The sequence below is a fragment of the Pseudoliparis swirei genome, chromosome 2 (genome assembly GCF_029220125.1).
Source record: "Pseudoliparis swirei isolate HS2019 ecotype Mariana Trench chromosome 2, NWPU_hadal_v1, whole genome shotgun sequence".
Lineage (NCBI taxonomy): Eukaryota > Metazoa > Chordata > Actinopteri > Perciformes > Liparidae > Pseudoliparis > Pseudoliparis swirei.
This window is the reverse complement of record NC_079389.1, coordinates 17,644,056-17,668,524: the sequence shown is the minus strand read 5'-3', so window position 1 is coordinate 17,668,524 and position 24,469 is coordinate 17,644,056. Positions and strand designations below refer to the sequence as shown.

The 24,469-nt window shown below is 43.4% G+C and overlaps 2 protein-coding genes across 7 annotated transcripts; both read right to left on the bottom strand.

The window, feature by feature from the left end:
* Positions 1 to 1,398: 1,398 nt before the first annotated feature.
* On the bottom strand, positions 1,399 to 7,411 carry nyx (nyctalopin). Of its 4 annotated transcripts, none has more exons than XR_008834054.1 (7): positions 6,675 to 7,411; positions 6,444 to 6,508; positions 4,886 to 5,172; positions 4,021 to 4,325; positions 2,385 to 3,174; positions 1,672 to 2,137; positions 1,399 to 1,597 (listed from the first exon to the last, which is right to left on the bottom strand). XR_008834054.1 is itself a non-coding variant. In XM_056434054.1 (6 exons), exons 2-6 carry the CDS (start codon positions 6,463 to 6,465, stop codon positions 2,093 to 2,095), a joined length of 1,449 nt encoding a protein of 482 aa, XP_056290029.1. In that variant the 5' UTR covers positions 6,466 to 6,508; positions 6,675 to 7,411; the 3' UTR covers positions 1,399 to 2,092. The 4 variants fall into 4 exon arrangements, 2 of the variants coding, with proteins under 2 accessions (XP_056290029.1, XP_056290045.1); XR_008834055.1 differs by having other exon boundaries at positions 1,399 to 1,570; XM_056434054.1 differs by having other exon boundaries at positions 1,399 to 2,137.
* A 1,789-nt stretch (positions 7,412 to 9,200) lies between these two features.
* On the bottom strand, positions 9,201 to 22,059 carry ddx3xa (DEAD-box helicase 3 X-linked a). Of its 3 annotated transcripts, XM_056434030.1 has the most exons (21): positions 21,910 to 22,059; positions 21,740 to 21,812; positions 20,825 to 20,876; positions 20,567 to 20,614; positions 19,954 to 20,013; positions 16,909 to 17,049; positions 16,464 to 16,617; positions 16,113 to 16,211; positions 15,915 to 16,014; positions 15,634 to 15,769; positions 15,370 to 15,461; positions 15,182 to 15,280; positions 14,880 to 15,040; positions 14,631 to 14,775; positions 14,402 to 14,546; positions 14,208 to 14,258; positions 13,376 to 13,557; positions 13,062 to 13,179; positions 12,804 to 12,957; positions 12,412 to 12,560; positions 9,201 to 12,298 (listed from the first exon to the last, which is right to left on the bottom strand). In XM_056434030.1, the coding sequence occupies exons 2-21, from the start codon at positions 21,782 to 21,784 to the stop codon at positions 12,213 to 12,215; spliced, it is 2,217 nt and encodes a 738-aa protein (XP_056290005.1). In that variant the 5' UTR covers positions 21,785 to 21,812; positions 21,910 to 22,059; the 3' UTR covers positions 9,201 to 12,212. The 3 variants fall into 3 exon arrangements, with proteins under 3 accessions (XP_056290005.1, XP_056290012.1, XP_056290019.1); XM_056434037.1 differs by lacking the exon at positions 19,954 to 20,013 and having other exon boundaries at positions 21,740 to 22,059; XM_056434044.1 differs by lacking the exons at positions 16,909 to 17,049; positions 19,954 to 20,013 and having other exon boundaries at positions 21,740 to 22,059.
* Positions 22,060 to 24,469: the final 2,410 nt, after the last annotated feature.

The following is a 24,469-nucleotide window of genomic DNA, read 5'->3' as shown; positions in this document are numbered from 1 at the left end:
AAAAAGTATAGACATAAGTTACAGGAAAGTATGTCTTAAAGAAAAGTCATAGTACAGTAAAGTACAAGCAAAGTGTGCTTTCACCACTACACACCAACAACAGGATGTTATGAATCCATACTGAGGTCACAGGATCTGGAGGTCAAACCATCGAGTTGCGTAACATCTGTTATGGCTGGAGGCTGGAGCCCCTCAGGGACATCGGACAAAGGAGAAGAGCAGCCACGCAGATTTTATGTTTCATACCATACGGACAGAATATTCCATTTTAATTTTTGGGTTTGGCTTCTGACAAGCTTTTTATAGATAAAGATAAAGACCACCGTAACTTATAGGTTTAAAAAAAAAAAATTTGCATTTTCACGTGAAAACATTGAACATCAAACCGACTCCTGGAATAACGGAACACAGTCCTGAGAAAACAATAAACAGCAATATCGACTCTACCGTTGGACCCGGCAGTACCGTTTACCACCACAACCACCGGTTAACATGGAGGAGCCGTTCGCACCCAGAGGGGCGCTGTTTCCCCGGTTCTGTAGGAGACTTAAATCATCTAATCAAGTGTCAATAAACTAGTTTGCATAATAAGGGAGCCCTGTCTTCACAAATATTGTGTGTATTAATATTAATATTGTATATCTCTTTATTGTTTATACAGTATATTACCACTACACATATGTACATTACTTTGCTCTTTACTGTTAGATGCTAAACTGAAAGTTGTCTCTGTAATGGCAATAAAGTTGAATCCAAACTTAAATGTAATATTATCTCAAATAGATTTTCACATTATCTGCCAGTTAGTTACACAGCAGGTCACATCACACATTGTAAAACATTATCCGTCCAGGAGAATTCCTGATCTTGAATTAAAAAGGTACCTTGGAAGTTCAATGTACTAAGTAATTACTTTCATCATCGAGCTTTGTTTTGTGAGAAATCGGAAAATGCAAAAGATGTAAAATGTGTCTAAAAGACCGACAAGCACACAAATGAACAAATACCGGAAAAATAAATAATCCAAGAATAAATTTATATTAACTTGGATGTGTCAGTTCTACAAAACGACTTTAGGAAGAACATTATCAAACCAATATATCAATGTGTAAAGCAACATAACAAAAACATTAAATAGCACAGCTGTGTCAGAACATTCGCGCTATATTCTATATTCCCTCGATCTCTTTCCAGGAAACCTTCAAGGATTATTTTTGTAAAAATGACTGGACCCGTAAAATTAATTGTCACCATATTTTCCTACAATAGAGTTGACTGTGAAATATATCCCAGCGTCTGCAGTGAGCAGCAGTCCCCCCAGTTGGTTTAGTCCCGCCCTAATCCCACATTAAAGGGCCAGTGTGCAGATTATCTGGTGTTCGCGTCAAAAGTTCAACAGCATTTTAAAACATTTTATTGATTAAAAAATACTTATCATGTGACACAGCGTTTTCATCTTCAAACACCAATGAACCGGATCACTGCCGGTCCAGACCAAACCACGAACATCCACCAGGGTCAAAGGAAAGCAGTGGAACGGGCAGAACCGGGGTCCTCGTTACCGGTTCAGCTGCAGAGAACACACCCGTACGTAGGCCTACGCTTATGAACAGAAACAAAACATAGAGCAAATTAAGAAGAGTTCGTTTGCGTGAAGTGTAATCGACGTACCTGAAACCTGCTTTTCTCATCCCGCGGGGCACCGACGAGCTTCGACATCGTTTCCCTCCCCCCAGCCCGCGACCTGACATAATGGCCCTCACGCCACGCCGGTGTGCGAGAGTCCCTCCATGACGCCGCGACGCACACGAGCGGCACCGACGCTGAGCCGCGCGCAATAAGAAGATTAATGCGTTTATGGAAAAGCTGCAGAACCGACATGTGGAGCTGAACGCGGCCGAGCGGGGAGGACATCTGTTGAGGAGGTCACTACGGGAGCTCCCATCTCTTTGAACTTTACACACCGATGGGAGGGAAAACACCCTCCACGAAAATAATGAAACAAACACTCGGAACGGACGACGCCGCGCTACGGATATGACGTCGTGTGAATTGGAATTGAGCGTTACGCAAGGGTCACGTGTTCGTGTTTTCATCCCTCTGCCACAGTCATCCAGTCTGAACGCCAACACTGTGACTGTAGAGTTGAAATGAAAAGATTATTTTATCTCATCTGCAATTTGAAAAGCTACCACACACACACACACACACACACACACACACACACACACACACACACACACACACACACACACACACACACACACACACACACACACACACACACACACACACACACACACACACACACACACACACACACACACACACACACCTGTTCAAGCTCTTCTCATGTGCAAGCAAGACAGTGATTCATATCTGACCATCCAATCCAAGAAGAGCCACACCGCGACGACGCAGACAATCGATTGGCCGGCGTGGGCCCGATGACCCCCGCCCCCCGCGGAGAGCTGCCCGCCCTCGGCGTCCGGCAGGGTCCCGTTGCGGAGGCTCTCGGTGCCGTCGCCCCTCTCCTCTCGGATCTCCTGCTGCAGCAGCTTGGAGATGAGGCTGTGGAAGCGGTTCTCCGTGGCGGCGGCGATCTCCGACGGGGCCGTGGTCAGGTTCAGCTCGCCGGGGTCCACGCACGAGCCGTTCGCCCTGGCGAAAGCCACCTCGCCGAGATCCAGTCCCGCCACGGAGGAGGGCGAGGCGCAGGGGATGCCCCGCACCAGCCGGTAGCTCTGCTTCCACTCCTTCAGCCACTCCAGGGAGCAGTCGCACGCCCACGGGTTCCGGAAGAGGAAGAGGCGGCCCAGGAGGTAGACGGGCTGGAACACCGGGAGCGGGAGGGCGGTCAGGTTGTTGCCGTTCAGGTGGAGCGTGATCAGGCTGGTGAGGTTCTCGAACGTGCCTTCCTCGATGTTCAGCAGCCGGTTCCGGTCCAGGTGCAGCACCTCCAGCTCCACCAGGTCGCCGAACCACGTCCTGGACACGTTGGTCAGCAGGTTCCCCCCGAGGTTGAGCATCTTGAGGCGGCCGAGGCCTCTGAAGGCGTGGCGCGGCAGATCGCACAGCAGGTTGTCGTTGAAGTAGAAGTTCTCCAGCCGCAGCAGGTCCTGGAAGGATCCGTCGTGGATCACGTTGATGCGGTTCTCCTGGAGGTTCAGGTACCTGGTGCGAGAGGAAGACGGGCAAAAGAGCAAACGGAGGACTTTGGATCTGAGAGCTGGTGAATCAGGAACTTCCAGGTCAGCAAATATGGAACTAGAGAGATGGAAAACCGACAGACTGAGAACAAATGTTCAAGGAACGCTGAACAAAACCCAGAAATGCTGCAGAAACCAAAACGCACACAGAAATAGTCAAATACTTAGAACTTCTTCACCCATTTGTTATGTCTTTAAATATATAGTTCCACTTTTAAAAACCTCATTAATTTCCTGAAAGAGCTTCTTTTTTTACTAAAATTGTGCATTTGCTTTATAATAAAACACAATTGTTGCGCTTGTAACTACATTTAGAGTTGTCGCTGACACCTGTGTGTGTTGATGACTTAACTGAAAGAGAATTGTTGTCCATTCAAGTCTCACCAAACATTGTCTTTGTCTCTTTGTTTCTGCAGAGTACACGGAGTAAAACTACCACTCCTGTTCTGTTGTGGAAGTCGTATCTCTTTCAGATCGGACCGTACCGTGTGGCGCTGCTCGTCATTCCTCAACATATCTGGATTTAACGGCTCCTGCTCGTGTATATTCTTGGACATTGAGCCTTGACATCTGCCGGATGTCGTTTTTTTCCTCCTAAAAAGTCACTAATATTAAAGTCTACAATCCAGTGAGTTTCTATTATTTGAAACTCCGCGTTGAGCCTTGGAGTGACGGTGGGTTCATGGTCCTGGATCAGCGCCCAGGGGAGTCGCTATGCTTTGTTGATGACGCTGAATCCCAGAATAACACCGCCGGTCGCACATTCGCACTAACGAGTGGACGCGTCCCACCAGCTCGGCCCGGGACTCACTTGAGACCCCCCAGGCCCAGCAGGGAGTTGTAGGCCACCGCCTCGATCTTGTTCCTCTCCAGGTAGAGGTGAGTCAGGTTCTCCATCCCTCGGAAGGCTCCGGGGATCCTCCGGAAGTGGTTCTCGAAGCAGAGCACCTCCTTCAGCGCCGGCGAATCGATGAAGATGCGGTCGGGGATGTTGAAGAGGTTGCAGTTGGACATGTCCAGGCGCGCCAGCTTCTTGACCCCAGTGAACGTCCGCGTGTGAAGGTAACTGATGTAGTCGTTGTTCGCTATTTTCAGCTCCACTAGGTTGGAGAGGCCCTGCGGGACACGGGGGGTCAAAGATCGGGGGTCAAAGATGGAGATTCCAACATGTAGTTTCTCAAGACCCCTCAACTAAAGATGTCGCCAGCCAAAGATAGAAACCAATAAGACAACATGCTTCTCCGCAAAATATATTTTTTTATTTTAACGTTAACCTGAATTCCTGACGGGAACACGGGCCGCCAGGCAAAAAAAACTAGTTTCAGTTTTTTTGGAGGTTTAAAAAAAAAGAATTCCATCAGAGGTAGTTTTCTACCACAAATGTAAATATAATATTATTTTATAAATATTATTAAAACTATCACTCTCCGAAGTAAATCCATGTTTGTTTGTTTTGTGCCGTTGTTTTGAGAGAAAAATCAAGAGAATGTGTGCGTACACTTCGCTCTCTGGAGGTCAAAGGTCATTTAATGGAATCCCATTGCACGCCGTCCGAAATTCCCAGATAACACTTTGCTTTTCAATTTTCAGGACAAATTCCTGACATGTTATTGATAATAACGTTTAAAATAAAATAAAAAAGTGCAACCAAGCGTCAACACGAAACCTCAGCAGACCTTGAAGGCTCCGGGGGTGATGAAGGAGATGTTGTTGTGGTCCAGCGAGAGCGACTTGAGGGCGGGCAGCGTGCCGAAGGCCCTCTCCGACAGGAACTTGAGCGCGTTCTTGTCCAGGTTGATGGCGGCGGCCTCGCAGGGGAACTCTTTGGGCACCTCAGCGATGCCGGAGCGGTCGCACAGCACGCTGCAGTTCTTCTCCGGGGTGCAGGAGCAGGAGGCCGGACACGCCCGCACACAGGCCCAGCGGGCCAGCGCCGCCTGGGGCAGCAGGCACAGCACGGAGACTGGAGAGAGGCACAGAGAGACGGGGGGGGGGGGGGGGGGGGTCCACACAGCACTCTGTGAGCCACATACACACGGCACAATTATTCCATTACTCTACAAGAAACATCTGGATGTTCATTTAAACTGAGGCTGGGGATTTGAGTGGTGCCCGAACGTATTCACGTCAATAAAGAGGAGAACGTGACCCGTCCTCTCAGTGAACCGACTGCATTTCTATCAGAGGAGACTCATTTAAATGATTGAAATATTGATTTGCATTTGCCATTTTTGGTCATCCTGTTCTGCAGCGACACATTTCAGGGAATTATTCTCTTCCTCGCTGAGACTTGACGTCACAGACAGCAGCGAAACGTAGCTTAGCAGAACGACTGGAAACAGATCAAGAATGTTTCACTGGAACTTCTGATTGGATCCCGTTTCACTCCACATCTCCTGCTCATTGGATCAATATTCACATTACACACGTTCTGCAACAATAGCTGATCCCTTCAGTCCAGAGTCGGACAGTATTATTTTTTGTTTTGTTTTTCGTCGCCTGGGTTCAACTCACAGCATAAACTATGGAAGACCAGTTCCACCACTGTGATGGAAAAAAAAGATAAGTCGTAATTATGAGATGTTAAGTCATAATGAGATAGAATGTCATAATTATGAGATATTAAATCATAATAATGAATGCGATGTCATAATTATTAGATAGTAAGTCATAATAATGAGATGCTAAGTCATAATAATGGGATGCTATAAGTCTGACTATATCTCATAATTATGAGAGTAAGTCTTAATTATAACTTACTCTCCTAATTATGAGATAACAGGATCTTCATTTCTTCATCACTGAGGCGACCACACAAACCTGCAAAGAAACTGTAACGCAGCACGCACACACACACACACACACACACACACGCACGCACGCCCAGTTCTGTGGCGGGTTGAGGGCAGAACCGTCTCTCTGCTGCATGATGATGTGATTAAGACAGAACAGTTTACACCAGATGAGCCACACAACAATGGCCATTGTCTGCGTCTGTGATGTCACCTCCATCCAGTTCACGGCGGGAGGAAATGTCTCGATGGAGGCCAACCAGCATCTCAGATGCCTCCTTGGAAGAACTTTTTTTATTTTCTAACCAAAGCGTTTTTTAATTATTATGACCTGAGGACAGTGTGAGGCTTCTTACCGAACCAGGAACCAGGTTAAGAGGTGAGAACATGCTGACAGCTGAAGAACAAACACAGAACTCAAAGTGTCCGGATAGAAACTGACCGGTGAAAGTGATGACAGTCATGACTGCAGCTTCTCAACTGGGACATGCCCGGATTACCGGAGGTCTGAAACGGAACAAGCACAGCAGCGCGTAATGAAGCGTTGGGAATGACATCATCGTGTCTGGACGTTTTAAAGTCTGCAGCTGGCGTTACAATCCTATAAAAACATCTCCGTGGAAGCTAAATTACATCCATCTCACATCTGTAAAGCCACCGGCGCGCCGCGTACCTGTAGATGTGTCCAGACTGCTGCACCCGTGGGTGTTGAAGGACGCGGTCCATCCTGCCCGTCCCATCAACGGCACCACGGAGGCTGCTGCCCGTCACGGTCCTCCAGATAAAGTGTGTGCTGCTGGGAATGTACCCGCACACCCCTCCCTTCGCCATGTGTGTGTGTGTGTGTGTTTGATAATACACACACACAGACCAAAAAGCCATCTCTTAATGGCAGTCAAATCCCCTGGATGGATGGAGAGTGAGATGCGCGGTTGGCGGGATTATAGAAGTAAAGCGAAGCTCTCGGGATCAAACCGCCGAGGCGGAGCGGGAACTTGGAGACACACAGATTAACATCAACACACACACACACAAATTGCAGATGTTGAAATGGATCAGTGGGATCTGATCTGATGAGGCGATCAATAAGTTGCTGAATAAGATCCCTCCGCGGCCATCTTCCTCCGCAGGCTTCAAATGTTTCCTAAAAACCTCTACTTTCTAAATGACAGATGTTACACAACACGGTTTTAAATGGGTGTCATCGGCTCAGCGCTCATAAAACCTCCTCAGCACATGAGAGACGATGTGACCTTTCAGGAGTGACCTTCCATAAAGTGTGTGGGGGGAGAGAGACATGTTTTTCATGCAGGATTCGCAACCAGTCTTTTCGGCCTAAAAAGCTTCCGCCATCTGGAGAGGCATCACATGTTCTCCATGTTACCCTCATTTCACCAGACTGTCACTTGAAAAGCACACATCCCATAATCTGTGCACATCTGGTTACCAACTCTCTAGGTTTGATATAAATATATAATATATGTATATATATATATAAATATATATATTTATATATATATATAAATACATAAATATATATACATATGTATATATACATATATATATACATATATATATTTAAATATCAATATTTAATATCTATATTAATATAAATATTAATATAATCTGTGCACATCTGGTTACCAACTCTCTAGGTTTGATGGTCTGAGGGGGTTCAGCTCACCTGGTCCGACTGCCTGCAACACTTCTACAGACAATTTCATAGACATACATATATGTATTTATATATATATATACATATATATATACATACATAATACATATATATATACACATATATATATATATATATACAGGGTTCTTACACATGTTGACCAATAGATTTCCATGATCTTTCCATGACTTTAAACCAAATTTCCATGACCAAACTGAAATCTCGGTGTATATATGAACATTTTTTTAAATGTAGTATTCAAACAATGAGAATTAGAAAGCATACAACATACCTTAAATGAAACAAATGAATGAGAGACAATAGTTTGATCAAAAGAATAAACATTTGTATACATGTTTATCCCTATAAACACTAATATAAATGTTTATTCGTTTAATCAAACTATTATCCTGTATGTGCAAATCCGTCTGTTTGGACTTTAAATAGTGGTTCAGGAAGAAAGACGTCAGCGTTTCAACACCACGTGACTCTTGAAGCGAAGGAGCCACAACGAGCAGAATGATGGACGTTTGCTTTCAACACAAGCGTCGAATAGCAGGCTGGCATCTTCTGATGTTTAACAGAACAATTTGAATGGTTAACCTTCAGTGGCCACATTACCTCCACAGTCAGGGCGTCACTTTGTTACAGCATCGGGTATCGACGCCGTGTTACCGGAGAGAGACGCGCTGCTCGGGGGAGCAGCTGCACTCGCCGGTGATGGAGGAGCCGTAGCTCCGCTAGCCCCAGTAGCTTCGCTAGCTCAGCGCTGTGACGTCTGCTTCCTTTAGCACGGCTCGTTAATGTCTCCTCTCCCGTGTTAAACATGTCTAATGTGTTGCCACCACACAGAGTAGCCAACATGGTTACATTTACACTTCTCTGGCATAGTACATTATCTAGACCGCTTCCCGAGCTACTGTTGCTATGGTTAGCGAACGTTCTAGTTAAGGTGCGTTCACTTGCAAGTTGCAACGAAAACAAATAATTGCGCTGATAGTATGAGAACGTATGCCGGCTTATATTTTGAGTGTCTTCCTTTCCGAAACATGAATTATTTTAAACTCGACGTAAATGAACATGTGATAACTTATTTCCATGACTTTTCCCAAACTTGATTTAAGTATTTTTTTTACAGGTCTGGAAATTACCATTTTAAAATTCCATTACTTTTCCAGGTTTTCAATGACCGTACGAACCCTGCAGACCTCTAACATTTAAATTTCACCCGTTTAGTGTCCTTGTTAAATATTTATCTCACTATACATGGTTTCTTGAGTTCACTTAACAGAACATACCTTTAAATGTTGCACATGGGTCATTTATAGTAAGTGACATACTTCCAGTAAGTTCACTATTGTCCTCGCAGCAAATGTGTAAAACAATCTCAAATATATTTGTATGTTTTATAATTAAGCTTAACTTTAATTGGAAGATTTGGCAATAAACATTAGCTTGTTAGTAGTTTCCTTTTCAAATCACTGGCCTCCACTGGTTTTGGGGAAAGAACACAATCCACACGGATGAATTTACAAATGAAAACTTTATACTTTTTTCAAAAGAAAGGCAGCCCATCCAAATCGATACCAAATTGAGTTTTGCCGCCTGTCCACCCAGAATCCAGTCAGGAAACCGGCTGCTGCTACAGGTCTTCTCTGCACAACCACAGTAAACAAGTCTGCATGAAACGTGCTGGATTCTTCCAGATACTTTTTTTTTGCATTCAGAACATTTTATTTTGGTAAAATCATACAATTGCACAGCTGAGTATTTCCCATGCGGTGCAGTAGCCTATCAGCTAATAGAGAAAGCAAAGTCTACGTCTAAGGAGCTCTGGGGTTCCCTGGAGAATGTGGAACACGTCTTGGGTTCTGCCTGCAACAACCTGCACAGAACCTCTCGTTAGTCTCAAGCAAATTCCAACAGCTGCTGGGGAAAAAATAAATTCTGCAGACGTGCGTCACATTCAAGGAGAACTCCAGAGGTTTCATATATGCAAATACAACGATGAGAATAAACCACATGTTTATTTCTTTAAGGATTGCCATGTGCCAGACATTCACTGGAGAAAAATAATCGGGTCAAATTAGAGAATCAATAATGCACACAATTGGAGAGTCTGAACACTTCAGCACTGATATGCTTAAGATTTTCATTTTTGCTATTTTGACAGCTATATTCCAAACCTTGGCATGTTTGTTCAATTCCATTTCAAATTTTGTTGACCAATTAATAGAATCTAATAGAGATGACTGGCCACGAGGAGGCCCTGAAACAGCTGTGGATATTATTTACTGAGTCCAATGTATCTTAAACATTAAAAAGCTCACACTACCCCGAAATATATAAATTTCACGCAAACAGGTGACATTCAACATTCAAGTGCCAGTGTTTTTTGTACTGTCTTTTGGTCAAGTTACTGAAACTTTCAAAGAATCACTTTGAGGCTTACAAAAATAAATATTTGTCAAAAATGCTTAATAAATTACACAAAACTAGCAGCAAAAGTAGAATCTAGAAATCTGTGCAAATGGCTAAATTCCCCCCCCAACTGCTAAATCCCCTGGTCCCAAATAAATCCTGGTTTAAACGTTTAGAACCTGTCCCCTTTGTAAACAAGCTGCGTTTCACAATCTCCTCACACACAATATTTGGAAGCTTAAGGACACATATCCAAGACATCTATATAAAACTCTAGATGTGCAATAAAATAACTTTTGTAAAACTTGATGGGAACGACGAACAAGGGCCTACACACTTAAATCAAGTAGCACCATTCAATCTCAAGTTCTCAACACTGTCAGTGCATCCGCTTATAGTTCAGTATCTTAAAAAAAAAAAAAAAAAAAAAAAAGTTTCAAGGCACAACACACCCGATGAGAAAATTGGGAGCATTTTGAGGTGAAACGCCCCATCTCTCCTCTCGATGGCTGCTCCTCTTTGAGAGGAAAAGCCTGCTCTGGCTTGGCGAAGCCACAGATTTTATATACGTCTGAGCAGATAAACTCTCAGGACCTGACAGTACTGAAATGTTCCAAAAGGAAGGCGGGCACTCCCTCCCCTCCCCCGTCTCTGGCCCCCTCCAGTTATACTACGCGGCAATGGGAAACCAAAGCCACCGGCGATAGCGGTGCACTGAGAGCTGCGCCTACCCCCCCCCCCCCCTGTTCTCCTAAACCCCCCAGTGGTCGAAGTGCTGCTCTAGCCCGCTGTTTAATTGATAAACCTCAGTGATCACTCAATGCCTGTTTCTTTAAGATGAACCATGCCTCCAACGCAGCTTGAAAAGAGAAAACGTTTGTAATTAAGTTAAGCCTACGACTCAGTTCTCGTGTCTTTCCTCCTTGACCAAAAAACAAAACACTTGCAAGCGTAGAATACCATCTGGGCCTCGTGGTTGCCGGTCGATTCAGTAAACTAACACCACGCTATGTCCGCCCGATGCTGTGGTCCTTTATGCAGCCATTTTGAACTTCACTTTCAAGATGGCAGGCATTTTTTGTTTTGATACATATTTGTAGAGAAACAATTCAAAGATCAAAAAACTGACTCAGTTTTTCAATTTTGCACACACCTGCACCAAAAATGTCTCAAGTAAAAATAAACAAAAAACACTGCCCACTTAACATAGCTAGCACTTGCTAACGTACCAGCTGCCGTAACACTGTCAAGTCAATTTAAAAGTGTGGAGTAACAAGTTCCAGCAGTGATTATTCTCGTTTAAACCTCAGCAATTGTTGGCACTGAGCTTAATGACTTATGTGTTTCTTAAGATTACAATAGGAATGGCTATTTCAAAGACTGTCATATCCATAAAAAGGAGCCTGTCCAGGATAGAGTGAGCAAAAAAGAAAAACGAAATGTAACTTTGTCCCTTAGGATTAAAATACGGTTGCCTCGGAGCGGCCCAGTTTGTGTTGGACATAGTAATGGCTCCATTGCTGTTTGACTATAGAAAAGGCTACATGATGTTCCTGCAATAAATTTTGAAGTTCAAATGGAATCATGACTCAGCGCCACAATACCCCAGTGTTTGCCAAGGTTTGATTAAGTCCAAGCATATTATTACCTTTCTAATATTTTTTTTCACCAAACAATAGTAAAATCAAATTTAGAGCTCTTGGCCATGTTCATCTGGTGAAATGAAAAACATAGATTTCCTGTCTAAATTCCAAAGGCACAGTACATTAACATACAAATGATCCTCAGGTTAATCGATAGCTTTTTTTTTCTTCCACAAAAAGAACAAAAATACTTTTAACAATGAAAGCCCGAAGTTGCTATCGGACAATGCATGTCAGCATCCATGCTCACTCTGAGGTGTGCGAATCTCTGCGTTCTCCGGTGCATTGCACTTGCTGGTGACTTTCCTTAGCGTCGTGCTGCACTTCCTTTTTGAGAGAAGCAAATGGCAGAGAACCAGGGTTGGTAATGTACTGTGTGTCAGTGAAGCTACACAGGGAGGGTTGTTATGGTCTGGCTTAAGTTAACATGTGGTTTCCCTTGGGTTGGCATGGCAACCTGTTCCTATGGCGACTAGTTGCCCCACCAATCCACACTACCAGAGTTGCTATAATTCCCTCCATAGCCGTCGTTGTTGTAGAAGTTGCCACCAAAGCCACCTGTGAAGGACAAAGTCAGAGGGTCAGTTTCACCGCCATTAGCAGCAGGCATGTGTGCTATAAGGAGCAGCACGGTACTACATGGCTGTGTCAAGTTAAAGAGCGTTTCGTACCACCACCGCCGCCGCCTCCACCGCCTCCACCGCCGCCAAAGCCACGACCACCTCCAGCACTGCGTCCGCTACCCCGGCTGCTAGTGAAGTTTCCAGGGCCACCACCAGGCGTCTGACGGTAGTCTCTAGCTCCGAACCCACCAGAGAACCTTCACAAGAAGTACGTTTGTTAGACATTGGAGTACAATTTGTCAGATGGTACTTCTTAAATATCAAGTGATAAAAGTTATGGATATTTTCCATAAAAACAAAAATGCAATCCGGTAAGAGTTCATATGTTTTACGACACAAATTCATCTTGCTGAGGTCCAAGAAAGGTGGACCTGTGACATGACTCACGCGACATTTCGACACGTTTTAAAAATGCAGTTGTTCCTGCTGGAGACAATTACCTCTTGGAGCGCCCACGGGTGGTGCTCTTATGCTGGTGCTCGTAGGCCAGGCTCTCAAGCCAGGAGGGAACCTCCTGTTTGGCCTCCACCAAAATATCCAGCAAATCTTTGGTTATGTTGCTGTTTTTGTCGTTAAAGAACGACGTGGCCAGACCTGCACAAAATAGCAAAGGATGAGAAAGATATTAATTTATTATTATTATTCAAAAGGGCTACAATAATTTAGTTTAAAATACATAAGTAATAAAAAGTCTGTACCAAGGTTGCCCACACGTCCCGTACGGCCAATACGGTGAACGTATTCCTCAATGTCACTGGGCAAATCAAAGTTAATGACATGCTTCACATTGCTGATGTCCAAACCTCTGGCAGCCACCTGGAGAAATAAGAATGAAATTAAAGCTGGAAGAAAATTGTTCAGTCTCATTTTGATCACAGATCTAATACCTTATTGGAACTTAAATTAAAAACAGATAAAACCTGCCAACAATGTTTTAGTTCAACCAAAGCCAAGGATTCTGACATGCATTGCTTTAGCGAGGGCTTGTTTTTAAAACATTACGGTTACTTACAGCTGTAGCCACCAAGATGGGGCAGCGTCCAGACCGGAAATGATTCAGAGCTTCCTCTCTGTCTCTCTGGGAACGATCTCCGTGGATGCTGGTGCAGGCGTATCCCTCGTGGTAAAGGAAGTCTTCCAGGGCATCTGCTCCTTTCTTGGTTTCCACAAACACCAGAGTTAACGCCTCTTTGACTGTGTAGCCGGAAACAAAGGGGCAGAGCCAAGCGGGAGGAGAGCAGGATAAAAAGCATGAAAGGAAAGGGGGAGAATATAAAAATCATTAATAACTCAGTATAAGGGCATAGACTGATTTTGTAACTAAAAGATAAAAGTGGCTTGACGACAGGGCATGTCAACACGTTGCCATAGAAACAGAACATAAGCGTGTCGCTTCTTTCAAAGTTAAGTCAAATTCCAACAAACTTCTGCATAATACCAGCACGGAGTGGAACATTCCCTCATGGCAGGGAAGATGCCTAAACTAGAACTCTAGAAACGGTTCACTGAAGTGACAAACCGGTGCCGTTAAATCCTTCACAGACATCCGACTCATGGTCACTGAGAGCTCTCTCTATTACAACCAGCCAATGCAGTCATGTTGACCTTAGCGCCGGTGTTGATAACACCAACTCTACGGCTAGGAAGGACTTCCTTTTCAGGTGAGGAGAGACTGACATTGACTCAAATTCTGCAAAGTGCAAGGTAAATGCCAAGGTTGTCCTAAAAGCTCTTATTGGAAACAAACTGAACAAAAATCAATTGAGGCAGTGTGTGAGCTGGGGAGTACAGGATGAACTGTGATGTCTCTGGTTTGTGGGTGAAATTGTGATATGTTCACTTACCGGGTTTATCTGGGACGTCCGGCGCACTTTTCGGAACATCGGCAGAAATAACTAAGATGGAGTAAGAAATGTAGTAAAGTCAATATTAACTTGATACGAGGCAGACTGAGAAATACACAATGATGGATTAGAGCCCCATGTGACCTTCATGAGTGGTAAAACCCAAACGGTTTCATAACTTAGGCATTCCTTACCTGTGGCATTGAGCAGATCAAGAAGGAAGGACCTCTTGTCCGTGTCTTCGACCCAAACCACCTTCTGGGTGATGTTTTCTGAAGTGGAACCGACACGGCCCACTGCCAGGAAAATGTAGTCCTCCAGGAAGTCACGAGCGAGGACCTATGCAAATAAATCGAATACATAAGCATGCAGATAGTCATCACATTAAGAAAGATTCGTTATATTGTCGACTGTCCAACCGACCTGAATCTCCTTGGGGAAGGTGGCACTGAACATCATGGTCTGGCGGATGCCTTTAGGTGGCATTGTATCCTGCTCCACAATGCGTCTGATCTGTGGCTCAAAACCCATGTCCAACATGCGGTCAGCCTCATCCAGGATCAAGAAGCTGGAGAGACAAATTTCAAATTTAATTACAAAAGCTAAACAAATATTGGATTCAGAAGTTTTAACAAATCAAATATCTTTCAGGATCCCTCTTGTTATACTGACGTGCAATAATCCAGTCCGATCTTGCCCCTTTCCATCATGTCAACCAGACGTCCAGGTGTGGCCACAAGCAGGTGACAACCTCTTTCCAGCTCCCTCATCTGCTGGCCAATATCAGCACCGCCATACACCACGCAGGGGCGCACACGTGAGCGATAGGAAAACTAAAACATAGGGAGAGGGGAAAAATAAGTTTTAAGATGCATATTCACTTTAACAAAATGTATAAAAACTATATTTGTGAACATCGGTTCATTCAGGCAAAAAGTGTTTTGTTCCATGTGGCGTCTGATAGAATCCCTCACCTTTCTGGCCTCATCGTAGATCTGCAAGGCAAGCTCTCTGGTGGGAGCCAAAACAAGGGCGAGTGGGTACTGCTTACGACGGCCATACCTTCCACCATCCTGTTTATGAAAGAAATAATGTGCATGAGTCACAATCAAATGGCGACGCAGGATAAGTTCAGTTATTGTGCATTCTCTTTCCTCAGTACCTGTCCATTGGTCTTGGCGCCCGCTTCCCCTGGACCCTCGTTGTAAAGTTGACTCAGCACGGGCAGCAAGAAAGCAGCAGTCTTACCGGATCCTAGAACACACACGATAACATTAATTAGAAAACCTATAACAAAATATGAAACCATGGAGCCAAAATATGGAAGCAAAATGATACACCCTCAATGTTTTAATTGGAAAAAAAGGCTTGTTAATCTCCTTGACGCTGTCAAACACATCCACTGAGAATCTGTAGAAATACTCACCAGTCTGGGCGCAAGCCATCAAGTCTCTCTTAGACTTGATGATGGGGATAGCATACTTCTGAACCGGGGTGGGACAGGTGTATTTAGTCAGGTTGATGTTCCCCATGATGATCTCCCCCATGTCCACATCATGGAACTACGGAATAATCAAACAGTCAGTAAAAATTAAAAAAGGAGGCACAAACATTTCTATTAATACCTACAACATCCATCTTTAAATTAAGGACGACCATTTTAAGGATGGCCATTTTAAATCTGTAAGTACTTGTGAATATACTTACGCTGTCAATGTGGGGTGGGCAGTTGCCACCAGTGGCCTCCACGGGAATATCATCATATTTCTCAAAGTTTATCCCAGTGTTGCTTGCAGCAAAAAGCTCTCTAGAAAACAAAAGGTTTGCCAAAGTTGAGATCAAACCACAACATAAGATGGCCGTGATTTGTGACGTTAGGCAATCTGTGAGCAAAATATTTCTTACGATTCCTGGCGCTCGTTGGCCGGAGTGGGCTTTGACCAATCATCATTGCTGGTGTCGTCCCAACGGTTGCCTCCACCGGAAGAGCCTCCACGTTCATATCTGTCCACAGGCCCCCCAGTGTGTCAATGTAAGGAGCCAACAGAAACTCATGTCTGATTTAATATAACGATAAATAACCATTACTACTGGCTGGAAAGAAGTTTAACATATTTTTAAAATAATTAGACTAGGAAACTTGGTGCTGCTAAAAAGAAGCTATTTGGAGCGATTATAAAAAAAGTAAGAGATCGTAATCGAACACGCATTGCAGACGTAAAGCAGTTTGTTATCTAACGTAACAATTGTACACACCTTCCCCTTGTGTTTGAGTTTGACCCACGGTCATTGAAGAAGGTAGACTTTGACCGTTGATCAGTACGTCCGCCGAAGCTGTTGTAGGCAGCATCCCGAGGAGCTCCTGCCCAGTTGCCGCCTCCGCCTCCGCCACCACCGTCACCACCAAATCCTGTAATGAACCGAGGCGGTCAGTGACACGTTCTTTTTGCAAATCGGCTCTAATCAGATGGTGCCACTTTCTTACCAAAAGCAGAGCAAAGATCATTCCCTAAGTGCACAGCTAATATTGTTAATTATTTACCAAAAAGACTAACTGCAAATCCATTATGCAGAATAGCCTTCTGCTACAGTAACTACTGTAACAAGGGTGGGGGAGGGCGAAGGTTCCATCTCAAACTAGACCGTCACTCTAAAAACCAGAGCTATAGTTTGACATTTTAAGGCACGACAGGTTTCCCACCTGCATTTTGCAATGGATGATTAAATTGGCCTCCACCCCTGTTACCGCGGTAGGCGCCACGCCCACCATTATCATTTGAGCGATTGTCGTGGTAAGCATTCACAAATCCATTGCTGCGTCCACCGTCCCATCCAGGCGTATCTTTGTGGAAAGAAAACAAATTGAGGCTTGGGAGGAAGAGCATGATGCTGCACATTTGTGTCAGAAAGCAAATACTCATTTAGCACTGCGCAAGTGTCCTTATTAGCCACAAGACCCTCATCCAAAGACTGACCTACTCTTTAGCCTAAGGTGGGATGCAAGCGAATCCAGAGGAGATTTGAACCTGGACTGAGAGTTTGATAAACTATCAGGATAAAAAAGAAAACGCAGCATTTCTCATGTGTTGTCCAATATTATTGGGCAAAGGAGTTGGGTAGTTGGGTAAATGTTGGTTAGCACTGCCAGCGTACAGCTTGCTGAGGATATGTCACAATAGCGTGATGAGCAGAGCACACTGATCTAGTCTGGTGAATTCAGACCCGTGGGCCAACAGGCAAATGCTTTCGTCAAAGGAAAGTGCGTTTCACACAGGTACACACCGATCTCAGTGCTTTGGCTCCGCCCTCTGCTCCCAGATACCGATTTGAATATTTAAATCCATCATTAATATACAATGGGAAAATAAATCCAAATAAGCTCAAGAAAGTACCATATTGATGGTAACACAACAAATGGATTTTAGTCGGTTTGGGGAAAATTTGGGGCCTCTCAGAGCTGCATTGCACAGGCAAGAAAGTGATAAATAAAATGTCAGATGTGGCATTCAGACCTTTCCCCCACGGTGCAGTGCAAATGTTTAGTTAAAGCGCAAATCTAATTCAAATACATTAAAGAATGTATTATCTAATTAAAAATTATTACAACAAAAGTTGTGCTGGAAATGAGTCACTCGGAGGGGTAGAGGACAAAAATGATGAAGGTGCAGTTATTGCAAAGCACACCACACCGTGCAGCAGTGAGAAAGCTTAACTTTGAGAAGCAATGCAGGTTATGTCACAGTTCATCCACCCACCAAAATGGTCAAAACAAGACACCTCAGTACAAAATACAACTTGATCGCACGGCTCTCTTCTAAAACTGTTACCAAACTCTACGCTCAGCAATGTTGGATTGACCACATCATGTGCAGCTTTCAAGTAGTTTCACCATATGTGTTAAATGGTAATTGCCTCATTTTTGGAATTGGAAAACCACGAAACTTCAAAAAAGGATTTTGAAGGCTCGACTGGCACCACCATTTCATAACGAACCGAAAATATTTACACTTACACAAAAGGTTGGCCCTCCCCGGTTGCATTTTCTCTGCAGCTGTGCAGTCTGGGCGACAAGTGGTTTGGTGAATCCAACAACACGGGTTTGGAATAAGAGAATGTGCCCCCGAGAACAAACTCAGAACTCCAGGCGAGTATCGACACTCTTTTGATCATGCAACAAGCTGCACCTCAACTAAACCACATATTCTGAAGACACTGGCACAGCAGCCCAAGCCAACTCAATTTGAAAGACTACATGGTGTGAGATTACTTTTACTTGTTATACTCAAAAATGTGCAACAACAGACAGTCTGCTAGCCCAAAATAATATTTCTGGTGCATTACCATAGGCATTATTAGTCAACAGGCCACTGTTGATCCATACAGATCACCGCTTGCGTTTCAGTGCGCATGTGAACTACAGATTATATTAACGGCATCACAGTGAGAAATAAAGTTTTATAGAAGATCGTTATACAGCAATATTCACTAAAATGTGTAATCAGGACATCGGCGTCTGTTTTTTTAGGTCTGGAAACTAATAATGTTAATATAAAAAGGCCAGGGACAACAACCAATACTCACTTTACTGGACACAACTTTACAGAAACTAACATCCCTTTCAGACAAGAGACATCAAAAGTATTCAATAATTTGGTAACTGCATGCTCAGGATAACGCGCTTCAGTCGATTTTAATTGCATTATAACTTTCCAACAGAGAGAGAAGTAACAAATCAAAAGAAATTACCTGAGGCGTTTGGTTGTTACAATAAATCCGTTGTGTACCGAGTGTCTGCAGTGTTAAGTCATTGAACTGTAGTTTAAATAGTGTACCAAGAACTGGGAATTGTAAGCTTGAAAATTAGTGGTGTTTGAGTTGTCAATGCAGCAAAGTAAAGCCAAGTTGTGTAGCAAACTAAATTCCGGGATTTTATTTCCTGACTGGAATCGACAGTTTAAAGGGTATGTTTGAACAATGCATTATATCAAATATTCGAGAAATTGCGGTGTGCACTCACTTGAGCATGCAAATACAAGTGTGTTTTTGATTTGGAGGGGAAAGAATTAATTAGGATAGAAAATAAGAACCAAGTGACTATGACAAAGCAAGGGCATATTGATTATGCCTCAGTGTTCCACTATATATACACACACGCTATAAACATCCTCCAACAAGTATCTGGCATGCAGGTAGAGGTCAAAGTATACCACATCTGTTTAGCCGATCCCAACTGTAGGCATGGTTAAAAGGCAAGCGCGTGAGAGGCCAGTCTTGGGTAACCTGAGCAAAGGTAGGGAAGCAGGCTATAAAAAGACTCACCCATGACTACTGACTCATGCAGTACGAGTGTTGGGCTTGACTTAACACTGATAGTTATCAATCTTACAGTCATCCCCTCCTGTTGTATAGATATTTCTGAGTCTTTGCTCACAGGTAAAACTTGGACTTGCATATATGTATTGTACATTTGTTGCAATGGCTATAAATTCCACCCACTAGAAAAGAAAAGCCTGAAGCCAGGAAGCGTAAGCTTATATAAAACTACCCATTATTTATAACATTTCTCATTTTGAACGCAAGCATCCGTGTAGACATTAATCAATCATGAGCCCATCATCATTCTTTACTGTAAAGTGTACAGCTCAAACTCTCGCTCTTCACACTGGCTTTGCTGTTTGTAAAATGGCTATTTCATGCATCTGGAAATGCAGGTTGCCCTCAGCGAAAGCAGGCAGAAGGGACTTACAGAGATTTACTGGTGCCACTGAATAACCGTACTGTCTACCAGCGGAATAAGCATTTCCCACTGTGGAATGAGAAAACAGTAAAAATGAGAACACCGTCAAGTGTGCAATGAATGACAGGATCATTATGCCGAGATCTCCCAAAATGTAAAATGATCTGTAGTATTATGCCAGGCACAGCGTGTCTCGAACAAGAACAGGGAAAAAAAGTCACAACCTCATCATCCCAGCTACAAAAACAGTGTTAGAAATTACCCGCCATCCATATTCCCCTTCAGAGCAGCCTACGGCTAGCACTCTTGTGAGACGATAAACGTTCTTACTTATGATCCTGGGGTGAACATATCAGGCTCCAGACATTTTACACAGCCTTTCTGTGCACTAGTGAAAGTAGAAAATCTGAAGCTGCAAAAACGCTGCAGAACATCTTTGTCTTGGCTGGTCAAGATCAATCGATTGAGAATCAATTATTACCGCCTCACCAAAATGGTCTTAGTTGTGCTTGCTTTTACCTTGCTCTGATGGGCTTTAAACACCAAGAAGAGCGCCACAAACCAGACCGGTCTTGATGTTCTGATGGTGGGTGGGTCAGTCAGCCTGGTCGAATAAACTTACCGTTTTTAGGTGCCTCTCTGTTTCTCAAGTGAGGTGGAATGTAACGTCCTGGGTAGAGGTAAAAAAATACACGTATATGCAATGAGCTGTATGCATGTAATTAGTAACACTATATTGTAGAAATACATGTCTCATTTCTTAGCGATTTATTTGCACTAGCTACTATATTAAAGTCACCAGTACAAAAGTAGCAAATCGGGGGATAATGTCATCAATTTATTACATTGGTGTACAGTAAAAATCTGCTTGATTACTTACTGCCAGTTCCTCCGCCTTGTCCGTCAGGTCCGTTCAAGTCCAGGCCAGCAAGCTAGAGCAAAAAAGAGGAACAATAAGAATGCCATTTTGTTTAAATATAGTTTAGAGTAGTTACTTTGACTCCGAAACTACCAATGATAAACAACACGATCATTGTTAAAAAAAGGTAATACTATTTTATTATCATAAACATCAATCACACTCGAAATGCTTGGCTTTTTACCAAGTTGTACACTTCAGTCTAAACGAACCGCCACTAAAAGGCTTTTCTTTAAACCAAATTAACACACAAACGATTACGAATTCAATGAGACAAAAGTAAGAAGTTAGTAGATTAATAAAAAAACGTTTAAATACAGAAGCTGACCAGACGTGTCTACGTGTATACGCGTTAAGGTCAGTGGCTGAATTTATTTTAAACGGAAAAGATCCGTGTAACATTTCAGAAACAATAATGGTGGCTTTAAAAAAAAAAAAATCCGCTGCCAACGTATTTTTTTTCCTCCTGCGCCACGTTTCAGGTCGAGCAGGCCCGACGTTAGCCGGCTAACTCCACGGGACACCGGCCGCTTCCTAAAACGTCAACCACCCGGCATAACTTTCAATTACATTTAAATTCGTCTCGACTAAACTATATTTGTGTTGCGCGTGTGAGCCGATCATCGGCTAATCGACTGAGAGAAACGCCGGCACGGACACGCGTGTTAACGTGGCTAGCCTGCGCCGCGCAGCAACAAGCTCCGCCATCACAATCTCCTCCACAGCGACACCATCACCTCCATTTTAGCCGCCGCAGCAGCGCTAGCTTAGCTCCTTCTGTCGAAACTGCGTGCGCGTAGCAAACAAATATTTTTAAAAAGAAACACACACAAAAGGAGTACGATAACCAGTTAATAATATCAAAAAAGTACTCACCTGCTGATCTAGACCGTGGGGATTATCAACGACCACATGACTCATAACTAATGAGAGCAATGGGGGATTATTTCTGAAGAGAAAAGGATTTTCTTTGTTAGCGCGAGCCGGCTACGTTGTTACGTGAAATCTTTCTGTACAAAATTGTCGACCTTGAAACCAACGGTTACCTGTAAAAGTTAGCTCGGGCGACCGCGTTTACTTTAAATAAATAAAACGACGTTTGTTATAAATATAGACGTCCGTTTCAAGTTTCCAAATGAAATGATTAAAGTGAAGCTGTAGAACAGGAACTCCGCCGGCAGGCTTGACCGTGGTGGAATGAGAGACCGAGGACTCAGGTAGCGCGAGATATCTCCTCTGTAACCCCAGGCCAGCGGGCTGTTGGGCAAATCTCGCGATAACTTCTCTCTCCTTCTCTGATTGGTGGAGAAAAAGCTGCTATTTGCAGACGCAGGAAACCAATCATTAAAGCAGCGGTGGAAGAAGTAAAACTGATTCTAATACTATTACAACACTGAGAAAATACTCCACTTTTAGTTAAAGTCCTGAATTCAAAACACTTCAAAAGTGTTTTCATGTATGTAGGCATAAGTAGTAACAACTTGATAAACTTTGTGGAAACCAAGGAGGTATTCTTCCTCCCTTCCTCACCCTAACCCGACAGACAATTGACCAAATTAACAATTTTAATAAAACATCTTTAATAAACTGAATGGCAACATACATTACATAAAGTGCAGACATATATAAAACATATGAATCAGGGTAGACAAGCAATTGTTCAGGCAGGTAACACAATCTCCTCCTCTGCCACAAAGACAATGAGACGAGGAGAACAGACATTATACTCACAAGAGACACAACAATACCAGTGTGTGAGAAGGGGTGGCGCCGAGTCTCCTGAAGCACAAAGCTTTAGTTCAGAGAAGCCTATATGCTGTGTATGTATTGTATCTTATATAAACTGTTTCCCCTAATCGATCATTCTTTAAGGTCAGGAGGGTCTTGCATAAGTTCAAGCAAAGCTTTACAACCCGGAGGGGGTTGTTCCTGGCACAACCCCCTCCTCTCATTCTTTCCTCTAGCAGTGGGCCCTCTGTTCTGCATACAGTGGAGGCTGTGAGGCCTGTTCTCGTCATTTATCACCGGACCTCATGCCGTACCAGTAGAGTGGGGGCTGAGTGGACCATATGTTGCTGGCAAAAGGTACACAAGAGGCAATTGGCTCCTCTGGGAGGTCAACTGGTGAGAGTTTTCTGAAATGACACATGATGAGTGAGGTTGGTGCACACTGGCAGTCCCCCTTCAGTCTAAGGCATTACTCATGCGGTAAGATTATGTCCAACAATCGACAACTGAGATGTACTACAAGATTTGTTTAATTAAAACTAGTCATTGTTCACAGTATTTGTTTGTGCCTTCTCGGCAGGTTAGGCAGGAATTTCAATGTTTCTGTGTGCACTAATCTGCCTCAGGTGATATATTCATTCGTCATTCAGTAGCATTATATACCAGCAGGTAGGCCAAACACTAAGGTGCGCCGGTTGACTTGAAGAATGTTGCTCAACTTGATAAAAGTAGGTGTGTGCGTCATTATGTACCGTCTGTAAATGTCATTTGTGTTAAAAGACTTTTGGGCTCTTCTCTCCTTTTTGCGGGGGGGGGGGGGGGGGGGGGGGGGACACCTGAACTATCGCGGTTTTGTCAACCACAATAATTCCAACACAAAAACTAATAGTGGACTTTTTAGCCTGTACTGAACACATTCAACTTTTTAAGGTGTGTGTGGCAGGATCTGTGGCCCCATCTGCTGGACATGATAAAGTTCACATTTACTCTATACACCAGAGTAGCAACTATTGCATTTTTATATTTTATTGATCGCAGTCAATTAACCTGGATTTTCTAAACAACAGTGTCCGTAGAATGAATACAAAACTAAAATATACAATGTTTTGATCAAAGTCGTTATAGCATTGCCAGAACAGTTCCCTACCATAAAATGAGCGGTCAGTAACAAAGCTATACACGTGTATAAGTGCAGGACCAGTTCTTGGCCAGGAGTAGAGACTTCCTGGTTTCTTGTCCCTGTAATGCTGCAGCAGGGAGAGAATACACAGATGAGACGAGACATAACTCGATCAACTTTAGACAGAGCTAAGCTTTCTGCCCGTTTCCAGTCTGAATGCAAACATAAGATAATCCTTACTGGCACCATAATCCTTGTAGACATGAGAGGGGTTTAAAGCTTCTTGTTTTACGCTCAGCAAGAAAGCAAATATTTTTCAAAATGCCAAACTATTCCTGTAAACAGATTATTTGGCCAAATGCGTGTCCACTTTCGGTCGGAGACTTTCTTTCCTGGTTTGGGGCTCTTCTTCTAAAATTGGTTGCCAGGCCGATAACCAGGGATCAGCTTTTAGTTGGCAAAACTACAAATATTTAGTTATAAGGAGAGTAAGATACTAACTTATACACAAGCTTATTCATGACAATGTAATTCTCTAGAACATGTACAAAAATAAAAGCTTTATTACAGTAACCAAACTAAATGCTTTGTAGTTTATGTCTTAACTTAGTGTCCAACTTCAAGTCCAGGTTTAAGCAACATATCTAATTGTAACATAATATAATACATTCCCTTGTATAATAGCTGGCGATGTATTAGGGGGGTGGGTGTCGCAAACAGCGGGAGGGGGCTACATTTACATTATGTATGTGTGTACT